This window comes from Piliocolobus tephrosceles, chromosome 2 (genome assembly GCF_002776525.5).
Source record: "Piliocolobus tephrosceles isolate RC106 chromosome 2, ASM277652v3, whole genome shotgun sequence".
Taxonomy (NCBI): Eukaryota; Metazoa; Chordata; class Mammalia; order Primates; family Cercopithecidae; genus Piliocolobus; species Piliocolobus tephrosceles.
The window spans coordinates 119302807-119315194 of NC_045435.1; the positions used below are offsets into that span (position 1 = coordinate 119302807).

At 37.6% G+C, this 12388-nt stretch overlaps 1 protein-coding gene across 5 annotated transcripts in view; it reads left to right on the top strand.

The window, feature by feature from the left end:
• GOLIM4 (golgi integral membrane protein 4) overlaps nucleotides 1-9218 on the top strand; it is a 79788-nt gene extending 70570 nt beyond the window's left edge. For all 5 annotated transcript variants that reach the window (XM_023213496.2, XM_023213498.2, XM_023213495.1 and 2 more), the window contains 2 exons: nucleotides 7070-7150; nucleotides 7477-9218. In XM_023213496.2, coding sequence (XP_023069264.1) covers nucleotides 7070-7150; nucleotides 7477-7623 — 228 coding nt within the window. In that variant the 3' untranslated portion in view covers nucleotides 7624-9218. The remainder of the gene's footprint in view (nucleotides 1-7069; nucleotides 7151-7476) is intronic.
• Nucleotides 9219-12388: the final 3170 nt, after the last annotated feature.

Here is a 12388-nt window from a genome sequence, read left to right on the forward strand (position 1 = left end):
CCTAAGGGGAACTCCATGGGAGGATGGACATATGGCAGGCTAAACAGACACACCCCACCACTGGAGATCCTGTGCAGACATCATGAGCTGTGCTCTCACACACAGTTCCCTCGAATAGATCTGCTTTCTTATTCTTACTGATTTTCTAAGCTTTTCAGAGCTGATGAGAAAATTTGTGCTTATACCAGGAAAACAGAAAAGGATGTTGCTCTTTAGGGTCACTGGCAACATCTCTAATAACATGCACTTTTCTGGCTTGATCTTTTTGTTCTTTGGTTTATCATCCTAATCAAGACCCTTGGCTGTCTCGTCAGAAAGAGAGCGGCAGAGAAAATAGTGACCTTGAATATTAAGACATTTGGCAAGGAAAAGATACTCATCCAGGCTTCTCATATAACAGGATGTCTAGAGTAATACCACTTTGTTTTATTACGTCCAATACTAGGAATCTTTGAGGGATTAAAAGAGAAAAGGTTCACCTTGGCTTCTTTTTAAAAATTCAGAAGATTGAACATAAAATTTTAATCAGTATTTCCTGATTCCTTTTCAGTTTTATTTTATGATCAGTTAAGATAGAGGAGAGAAATCCTGAGATCCAAGAGGAATCAAGAGTAGAAAGAGAAGAAAGACAGAGGCAAGAGGGAAGGAGAAACGGTGCTAAGACAGAGGAGGTTGCTCTGGCTGAGTGCTGCCTAACCTCAGCAACTGCTCCTCATCCTGCCAATCATCCCCTTCAGATCTACTGGACTGACAGGACTCTTTCTCTTGCACCTGGCCCCAGGTCCTAATTCTGTTTCCCTGGTTCCCTGCCAAAAATTCTTTAAGCAGTGTTCAGGCCTCCTCCAGCATGTGCTCCAGGTTGCCACCCTGTCGCTGAGAACTGTTGCTCCATGTGCTCCTAGGGGAAGTCCCACATGCCTTTTTTTCTTCCCAGTGTAACTTTCCTCTCTGCCCGCCGAGTGTCCCTTGTTCATGCTGTGTTATATTTTTGTGATTATGAGATGATTAATGTTTGCATCTTCTCACCTCTGTCCATGGTTCCCAGGTCTTCCCTTGAGAGAGGAGAAGAGTGGTTCCCAAACACCATTTAGGCACTGGTGATAGAGACAAAGTTCTTGTCAGACTGTGGCAAAATGAGAAAAATAAAGTGGAACATAGAATATGGAAACACATATTGCATTGTTTATAAGTGCATATGTGTATGAAACCTCATTGCTGGAAGCACTCTGAAAACCATGAAATGTTATGGAATTGTGCATTTTTTGTTTTGTTTTGTTTTGTTTTTTGTTTTTATCTCCATTAAACCTTAGAGTCTTGTAGCTGCCCCAGCTAACCACTAGAATGCAAGGCCTGTGGCTGCCATCGCTTCCCTTCCCCTCCAGCGTACAAACTTGTTTCTGTCAGCATTTCCTCCTGGGGAAGAATTGCATCTTGCCTGGGCCACACCTGTTCAGAGGTATAGCCCATCAAACTTATAGACTTGGCCTCTAAGAGTAGAGGACACAAAAGATGTATGATTTTAGGAAATTTATACTACCCTGCCTTCTTTTGTCTTAGTGCAGTAGTATTATCTTTCTAAGACATAAAAATTATTATTACTTACAAGCATTTCTTGTTTCTTGTTTGAGATTGTTTGAGTGGAAGGCATGATCCCTTCCTCACATTGCTTACATTCCAAATGTTTTATCACCTTATAAGCAGACAAGACAATTTATGGCATTGTCAAAAAGTGCTATGTACACTTTAAAATTATTTACATGTTCAAAAATATATAGATTAAATGACAAAAAATCAGAATACTTTAATTTCCCTCAATGTAACTGAAAACAGATTAATCTAAACACGCAGAAGAGAACAAGTACAAGGCATTTGTTCACCTTCACTGGCTGAATATGTGCATACACCTACATGAGACTGCCAGCCTGCAAATCACCATGTCAAGAAGCTTTTCTTTTTTTGTTATTTTTTGTTTTTTGAGATAGAGTCTCACTGTCTCCCAGGCTAGAGTGCAATGACGTGATCTTGGCTCACTGCAACATCTGCCTTCTGGGTTCAAGTAATTATCCTGCCTCAGCCTCCCGAGTAGCTGGGATTACAGACATCTGCCCCCACACCGGCTAATTTTTGTATTTTTATTAGAGACGGGATTTTGCCATGCTGGCCATGCTGGTCTTGAACTCCTGACCTCAGGTGATCCTCCCACTTCTGCCTCCCAAAATGCTGGGATTACAGGCGTGAGCCACCATGCCCGGCCAAGAAGCTCTTCAATTGGAAAAAACTCTCTTGTTAAAGCAGGGTGTTCGTCACTATAGCTAATGTTGCTGAAGGCCTTTTGTTCATCACATTCTGTTTATTTCTTTGGATCCTACTGTTCTTACCTACTTGAGGCTCAGCTTTCTGCCCTTGCACACCCATAATATCTTCAATGTGTGAAAGAAAGGTGTTAATAGACACCAGGAGAGGGTATCTAGCCAAAGCCCATTTCAGACACTTTTCAGTGGACCTGTTTTATTTTGGATTTGGCTGTTTATTAAACTTTGTGTCATCAGATAAGGCTCATTTCTAAAATGCCTAAAACTTAGTAGATAAAAATGAGTAACAAGAAGCATTGTTTGGGAAATCTGACAAAGCATTGTGACAGCTTTAGCAGGATGCTAAGAGGGCCAGTTGTGGGAGACATAATCTGTATGTCTACACTATAAAAGAATAACATTTGGCTTCTGCTTATTATTCTAGGCATATTTTAAAGATCAGTTAGAACCTCTGTATCATTTTGTTCCTTTTCATTACCGAGAAGCCTTACTTAAAGGCATTACTGCCTTTAAGATGAGTTTGCATTGCTTTTGCCCCAAATATCAGTAATATATTACTAGAATAACAATATGTGTCTAACTAAGAGTCTGTTCTCTATATGTCTAGAAGATTACAGCATTTTCATTTGTGGGTTCCCTAAAGAGTGGTTGAAATCAGTGGTCTCTAAATAAGATTATATTGACAACTGGTAAACAAGCTAAATTTTCTATAGCCTATCTCCAGAGACTAATAAGATAACCTAGCATCCATTGTTACTCAAGGAAATAGTTCTTTGTCTCTGCTGTGAATAAGGATCACCTTGAGTTTGTGGCATATACAAATTTTGGACCAGGCCCTTACCCTTGAGATTTTGATCTTATCTGTTATGGAACCTAGGAAGCAGAGTTTTTCATAAGTGCCCCTTCACCCACCCACCACCAGCTGTTTCTGATGGCTCGGGATCATACTCTTTGGAGAAATAGTCCTCGGGCAGACAGTTGTGGATGGCATTTGGGAAGTCTGAAACTCCTATCTGTGTATATATGCCCATTTGCTAAAGACTTTCTAACCGAAGTCTTAAAAGGGTGCATGACTCCCCAACCACACATACATACAGGAAATTAAGGATCATTGATTTTTCACCCAATGCTTTCATTTCACATGTAAGAAACTTGGGCTTCAGAGGGGTTAGTTAAAAATTTGAAGGTTGCATAGCTTTTATTTATTGCTGGAAACATGATTAGAGCTCACCTAGGTCTGATTTTAAAGGCTACCATAATTAAGTGTACCATGCACAGTAACTATATAGTTGATATGGGGAAGTTCTTTATAGAAATTAGTGAATATAGACAGAATGATGGAAATAGAAAGTGACCATTTTTTTGTAACCCCTAATTGAAGCAAATAATCTAAGCAACAGTCATCAGTGAATGATGTCACTAGATGAACAGAGGTCAGGGAACTGCACCCTGAAGGGATCAGGCTGTTACCACCTGAGCTCACTGGCCAACCTTAGCATTACTCAAAGTGGGACAAATAAATGTGTATGTCTCCTGATGTGATTAAAAAAAAATAGGAAATGTACACCATCACCTCGGAAATACCCTTGTTTTTAAAATCGAACCTGAGTTCTTTCAAACTTTTATGCTAACATCCATTTATAGGAAATGTCGGGACTAGAGAAATGAGTTAAGTGATATAAAGAAACAGATAAATTCAGAACGTGGGTCATTTTACAGGACTGCAAATCCATAGCAGTAGAGAAAAAAGAGGGGAGTGAATCCCGTGTTATTGTGCTGTTCCTTTAAATCATGATTAGAACAAACCAACTGTAAACAGACATTAAGACAATCATAAAAATGTAAGTGTGGATGAGACATCAGATGCTACTATGGAGTTATTTTATCAGGTGTGATAATCACGTTATGATTATGTAAGTTGTTTATTTTTTTTAGATATATACTGTGATATGTGAAGGTGAAATTACATGACATCTAGAATTTTTAAGAATAAATCACTGTAAAAAATAGAAAAGTGATAGATGATGCAGGTGTAGCAATGTTGAGATAGCTTTTGAACATTGGTGGTGGCTGTAAGGGGTTTATTGAATGATTTTCTTTGTTTGCATGTGCCTAAAGATTTTCATAACCAAAACGATTGACCTTATGATTTATACAGTTAGAAATGCTGCAAAGGCAAGGCTTTAGTCGAGGTCTTTCTCACTCCATAGTATATGTTAGGAGTTGGCAAACTACAGGCTGCAGCCTAGTTCGTAAGTAAAGTTTTATTGGAACACAAACATGTCTGTTTGTTTACATATTGTCTCTAGTTTTTTGTTTTCTTTTTTCTTTTTTGTACTAAATAGAGTGGTCAAGTTGTATTGTTGTGAGAGAGATCTTATGGCCCAGAAAGCCTAAATATTTACTATCTGGCCCTTCACACAAAAAGTTTGCTGATCCCTGATTTAGATATTCTTCTACCACACGGCATAGACTCAAGGCTGTTTTTTCCCCCACTCTCAACTGCAACGTTTTAATGTTTATAAATAATACATTTTCATTATTAAGGTTGTAGAAGACATGTCTTTGTTAATCAAAATTAACAGGGACACTTCAGCAATTTAATGACGTTTCAATTAGACCTTAAGACAGCCTGAAGTAAGTGCTTCATTGTTTTCATCCCAATGTCTTGTGGAATGTTACTATGAGGTTCTGTGACTGTGGGCACAGGCGATGTTATGGACCACTGATAGAAACGTAGGGTGAGGCAAGATAGGTGTCTTTAGCTCATTCCACCAGGAAATAGGAATACAGTAGATACTCAGTGCCTTTGTCCTTAAAATGTATTTCTTTGGTACCAGGTTAGTTTAGGGGGTGTGAGTTAAACTGGCACTGGACTGGTTAGAAGAGACTCACAAATGTTTGGCTCTGCCCAGGGTATCTTTTTTTTTTTTTTTTGAGACGGAGTCTCCCTCTGTCGCCCTGGCTGGAGTGCAGTGGCCAGATCTCAGCTCACTGCAAGCTCCGCCTCCCGGGTTTACGCCATTCTCCTGCCTCAGCCTCCGGAGTAGCTGGGACTACAGGCGCCCGCCACCTTGCCCGGCTAGTTTTTTGTTTTTTTTTTTCAGTAGAGACGGGGTTTCACCATGTTAGCCAGGATGGTCTCGATCTCCTGACCTCGTGATCCGCCCAAAGTGCTGGGATTAAAGGTTTGAGCCACCGCGCCTGGCTGCCCAGGGTATCTTTAAAGAGTCACCTTTGTAGGCTCTCGACAGGCCAAGTTTTGTCCAGAGCTCTTCTGCTGCATTTCATTCTTGTCTCACCTGAGCTGCACACCTTCAGGCAGCACATAATTTGTTTCTCTTGAATTATAGCATCGTATACTTTTCTTCCTTTGTTCATTTCTTAGATTTTTCAACAGCCTCCTCCACTCCCCCCACCAAAATATGTGATTTTTGTGTTATTCAATGATCTTATGCTCTGATCCTAGAAGAGATCGGACTTTCTTTGGTATTAGGAGACTGCATTATACTTAACTGATGTTCAGCAGTTTTTTTGAAATGTGTTCAAGTGACTTAAACATTTTGGCATATGTATAGTTTTCAAAATAGTTAACAAGTTAGAAAATGCCCTACCCTGTTTTTCTGTGAGATACGATAATGAAATAGAGACTATTTAGCACAAATATTTGGATGCTTGCTTTAGTTTACATTTTGAGATACATATTGGGATCATGTACACAGTGATAATAGTGCAATAAAGGAAAACTACTTAAAACAGAAAGGTTATATTAGAACACTAAAGAGAGAGGAATTTTTGAGGCAGGTCAATAGATGATTTCATAAAGAAATTGAAATGATTGTATTTTATTTTCTAGATATTTGAGCCAGAGAAATATATTCTTAAGTATAGAATAGATACATAAAATTTCTGCTACATTGTATGTAGGCAGTGATGTCTACTTTTTGTGCCTTTACAGAGGATTTATAGAGGCTGCGGGTTGGACAAGCTTGATCTAGATAATGACTTGAATAAGACAGGCAGTTCCTGCCTCCATAGAACTTACATTGTGTCACAGCTCTCAGATTTCTACAGTTCTCCCATATGGAGAAATGGGAATTTTAATTTTATTATTTTATTTTTGGGAAGACAGGGTCTTGCCCTGTCACCGAGGCTGTTGTGCAGTGGCACAAACGTAGCTTACTGCAACTTTGACCTCCAGAGCTCAAGTGATCCTCTGCCTCACCCTCCCCCGTAGCTGAGACTACAGGCGTGCACCACTATGCCCAGCTGATTTTATAATTTTTTTTTTCTTTTGTAGAGACAGGGTCTCACTTTGTTTTCCAGAACTCAAATTCCTGGGCTCAAGTGATCTCTTGCCTCAGTCCCACAAAGTGCTGGGATTACAGGTGTGAGCCACCACGCCTGGCCAGAATTTTTTGTTTTAAAAGCTAAATTTTTTCAGGTGTTTTATATTTGGAATTTTAACCATTATTCAAATACATCAAAAATTCAAACACAAAAGTCCTAAATTTAGGATCAATCACATTGATTTTTGTAATAGGTGTATTATACATTTCTTCACACCTAGTAGATAAATCCTTGACATATTTTTTCAATTGTATATTTAGTTTAGTTTTGCTTCTGCTATTTTGAATGAACTTTTTGGAAATCAAAATATATTATTGCAAGTGTTTAAGTGATAACAGTGTCAAAATATATTATTGCAAGTGCTTAAAAGACTACAGTGTTTAAATGATACCTGTGGTTTGTTTTAGGTTCAGGAAGATTTGACTGAAGAGAAAAAAAGGGAACTGGAGCATAATGCTGAAGAGACCTATGGTGAAAATGATGAAAATGTATGTCTCAGATACATATTTCTATTGAGCACTTGAGTGTTTGTGGGTGTGCATGTGTATAGGAGAGATACATGTATTTGGGATAGGTACCAGTGGGTAATGGTGCCTCTGAGTTACCACTGAATTTAACAGGCCCACCTGAAATTAGGAAAAGTTATGACAACATGGAAAGTAGGAGAGACAGCAGCCCTGTTGCTTACATATCATTTTTTCTTCCTTGTTTTTTTCCTCCAAAAATGAGTAACTTCTCATCCTGTTTTTAGAGAGAATTATTTATCACTAACTGTATAAATCTCTTAGTTTTTCTTTTTTCTTTTAATTTTAAGGCTGATGATAAAAATGATGGAGAAGAGCAAGAAGTTCGAGATGACAACCGCCCCAAGGGCCGAGAGGAACACTACGAGGAGGAAGAAGAGGAGGAAGAAGACGGGGCTGCAGTTGCTGAGAAATCACATCGAAGAGCTGAAATGTAGCTGTGCCCAGTTTCTAGACAATGCTCAGCCAACCGATTCTTTTCAAGCTGCTCAAACATAAATCTGCCTACTGAACTCTAGGATATTTAATTACAAAAATTAAGAACTTAGACTTTTTTAAAACTTTTGTATTAGAAATACGCATACATTTATATGAATATATTTTGATAACGTAGGTCTAGAGCTTCTTTTATATTCAAGCTAAACATGAAAAAGAAGAAAAACAATAAAGTAAACCTGAGCCCCCATGTCCCAATTTTTTTAATAGATTATGTGATGTTGGAAAGGTCATTGATTTTGTATATGTTTCAGCGTGTTACCTTTCTGGCTTCCAGTTTGCAGGTGTTCTTTGCCTTTGATAAAATACAGGATTTAGGAACAGAGAGTACTGCAAAATGCCATGCAAACTTTAAAGAGAATGGCCCGTTTACTAATTGCTGCCCTTCTGATGTCTTTATGTATAGTTCTGATAGAATTTTCACCAGTTTATGTATCTCTGGAGTGAGATCTATGTACAAAGTGACATACAATTGGAAAGCCATTTTTGTCATAAAGACATTGTTTTTCAGACTTTTCCGATCAGTTAGAAAAATGTTTGTCGTTGCTTTAAAATCATAGCTGTTCTGCTTAAGAGGAATTGAATTTAAAAATGAGAGAGTATTAAAACTCACGTGGCAGTATCCTGGTCTTAATCAGATATTGCAGTGTTCAAACGAGGTATGGACACATCAACATATTCACCTTTTTGAAGGACTAGTGACTTGTTTAAAAACTAGTGAGTGTTTGTGTGTGGTGTTTTCTATGTGAGCACCATTCTCAATTTTTTTTTTTTTCTGAAGCCTTTGATTGATATTTTTGTTTCAGTGTCTGGTTCTCTACAAGTAAAATATATTTCCTCTTTAAGCTCTGTGCCTCAATATGCAATCACTTTGATAATAAATATGAATATGAAGACATACCAAACTGCAAATAGGATTATTTTTGAAAACTATATGGTGAGACATATGGTGATATGATAGACTCTTACGATTTTTCTGTTTGCTGGGATTGGGTCTGCTTTTTGCCTGTGTATAAGGCATTTTAATGATTGTGAATATAATAGATTCCTTAAAATAAGAAAATTAAAAATCAGAAACTTCCCTTGGACTAGAGACATTTCAGTTGCAAGTATAAAGATTTTTAAATATATAGCACTAAGTTATATAATTCATATGTGTGTGGTTTTGTATTAATACTCAGAATTAATAAAAACAAATTTCATTTTCTACCATTATTGTATGAATGTAATTTTATTTTTTAATAACCACACTCATAGATGGTTTTGATTGTTCCAGTTGAGTGATTGTGTATGTATGCATAGGAATGTTTTGTTCAGAGGTACTTTGTATTTCCAATAATCAGAAATCTTACCTTTATGTATAAAAACCCATTATGTAATGTAAAATGTATAATATTGTACATAATATTCAGAATACAATTATTTTGGTAAATTAGCTTGTATTTTTAATGTCCCAGTTGCAGTATTTAATTATTTGAACCATAATGAAAGTTGGTAATAGTCAATAAAGCTAAGAAAAGGTGGCAAATCTTTTAAACTATGTGGTTTCTTACTAGTTTATGACCTTCTAGCATTCTTCAGTTCTTTTTCATAAAAATAAAAATTTTAAGAGATGCCAATATAAATTAATGAATTATAAAGTGCCTTTTCCCACCTGCTTCTGTTTTCTGTGTCTTTCTCTACTTTGTTTGGCATGTGATTTTTCCCCCTTTTTCTAAAGAAAGAGCTGAAGATGTTTATTTTATTTGAGCTAATTCTGAGGGAAGAAAAAAGGGGCAGAAAGCATGAGAGTGTCATGTGCATGCACACACACAAAATAAACAAAAAACTATTAAATCCCCCTAGGAAAGCAACAGTCACAAACCCTTCTACTCTCTGCATGGCACCAAGTTATAGGACCATTCTAACGAATGTCTAGAGGAGAACTAATCAGCCTGACCTGATCTACATTAATGAAGTGACAAGAAATAAAACATCACCTGTATTTATCCTGCCAATTAGTCTGTGACTTTGGTACAACCAGTAAATCAAAGGATTTGGTACTAGGAATATAGTCGGGGTTGGGAGTGGGGGTTGTTGGGGGAAGGCACGTTTATTAGCAATGAGTATAACTGGGCACAACAAAACTAGTACACATGCAATGACTGGTTATTTGCAAGAGTGATTTGGAAGAGATCTAGGAGTAAGAGCATAATCTTAGCCACATGTGCCAGTGACTGACTTTTACAAAGGAAAACTATTGATGTGTATTGAATACCTTTATAGTCTAAGAAGTATGTGAATAGGATCTACTTTAATCCCCACAGTATTCTGTAAGTTTAATGGAATCCCCTTCTCACAACTGAAGAACCTTGTCTTCCAAAGCACTTAACATTTAACTTCTTTTAATGCTTAGTTTTGTTTTTAGTTCTATTATGTTGTGGTACATCTATACTATAGCATCTTACACAGTCATTAAAAAGAGTGAGTTAATTCTATTTCTGAATCACCTTCTGTGGCTTCTGTTTTACTGTCTTTTCCTAGTTTTTTTTCTAGCATACTGACTACATTCTCCACTTTTTTTTCACAGGTTCCTCTTCTTATGCCTGCTCTTTCAATGTTAGTGCTCCTCAGGTTTTATACTAGAGGTATTTTTTTCTGTTTAATCCTCTTCCCATCCATCGTTATACAAATGTCTTGAATCTGTTTCCTTAGCCTAGCTTTCTGTGTCCCATCCTATGTAAAATTTGCAAGTTTCAAAACTGAATTTGCCTTGTTAAAACCTGCTTCTCTTTCTAGGCTTTCTGTCTCAACTCATGATGTTTCCCTAAACAAAAGCATGAAGTTTGTCCTTGATTCTGTCTCCTCTCCTTTTGACTGCTATCAAAATATCCTCAGATTTGCCCACCTCCATACTCACTATTTTGGTTCAGACCCCTTTTATCTTTTACATGGACTGATATAACTGTTCCCTAACTCATTTCTTCATTTACTCTCTATTGCCAATCCCTAAAATCTGTACCAGTGTGATTTTTCTAAGGATATCACACCTACCCCGTTGTAAAATTTAACAAATTGCTATTGCTTATAGGAAAAAAATCCAAACTAATTAATATAACCTACATAATTCTTTATGAACTGGCCCCGTCTTATCCCTTCTAATACTGAATCATAATAAATGGGATTCATCTTTGTCAAGCACATTCCTCTCCTAATGTCTTGGTGTCTGACCTTAACCCATGTGTGGATGGAAATTTGACTTTTGCAGAGCTGGTAATACTGTCCCGTCTCCTTGGACAAAGTGCTTGATAGAGGACAGGCACCTGACCTAAAATACATCAATTCGATTCCATCCCTAGAATTTTTTGTTGGAAGGCCACCCTCCATGGCGTTTCTATGCAGCTTGTGACAGCTTTTATCCTAGACTGTGTTTTCAGTGATACATGCACAGCAAAAAGCCTTGGAAGCTAGAAACAGTATCTCCTTCCAGGTCAGAGGGCGGATTTGTTTCCTGACTTGAGTAATAAAGATGATGTCTTCCTTTAGGAAAAAGTTCAGACAGGTTTGACAACAGCTTCTTTGTAAAATGAGGGTTTTCTAAGATCAGGGATCCTCAGCTATGACAGAAGCCCACTGTGTGTGCAACATCCACTTGGGCTGCTCCACATTGACCTCATGACACCTGGAGACACAGGGGAATTGATGTGAACATGAAGCTCACGACTGCTGCTGAATCATGAGAAATGGAGTCCTTTGTCTCTGACCCAGCCGTGTAGTTCCTTCTGCCAACATCCATGAAACTGTAGCAGGCAAACTCGTTAGTTGTAAGGTAGATGAAATCTCATAGTAGTTTTACTACTGTGTAATGAATTCAGGGCTTCTCGTGATCGTTTACTTTGTTGTGTGAAAAAAGTAGTTTATAAAAGCAGAGAACAAATTTAACCTATAAAGAGATGCAAAAGTCAGAGGCAGAGTTGAAGAGAGAGTTGTGGCATTTTTCCCAGTCCTTATATCTTGCCATCCTTGATGCCAACCAAGTCTCTCTACAGGTTAGTTAATGATCTAATAAAATCTACTTTTTCACTTGACCTAGTTGCATTTCTGTCACTTGCCACCTGAAGATTTTTGACTAATTACCTCAATTACATTGAATTCCTTTAAATCGTCATGTTCTCTTATATCACGGTGTATTTGCCACCTATCCTCCCCAGAAACACTCTTCAACCCTTATTGGCTCTCCTCTCCTTTGCCTGGCTGGTTGCTTTGGGTCTCATCTTAGACACCAATTCCTCTGGGAAGAGTCTACCTCCCACTCATCTGACTCCTAAGTCTGGGATGCATACCCTTCTGTTCTATAGCACCCATGTTACCCATATCATATCACATTGCATGGAAGTGGTCTATACATTTGTCTATACTCTCTTTGACATGTATGTTCTGAGAATAGAGACCATATTTCTCTTGTCATTATTGCACCCCAAGCACTGGCATATAGTAAATTTTCAATAAATATTTTTTAAATTGATAGAGTCCTCATCTATAAAAAGGAAATATTATTTCAAGACTATATGACACATATTAATAAATGGCAGAGCTAGGAATTCTTCCCAACTCAATCTGATTCCACTGTTAATTTCAAATATATCAAGGATTGTTTAGATCATTGTCCATGGTCACATTCTGAGTTTCATATGTTAAATTCTGCAATAACAAGTACTAAGAGGGTCG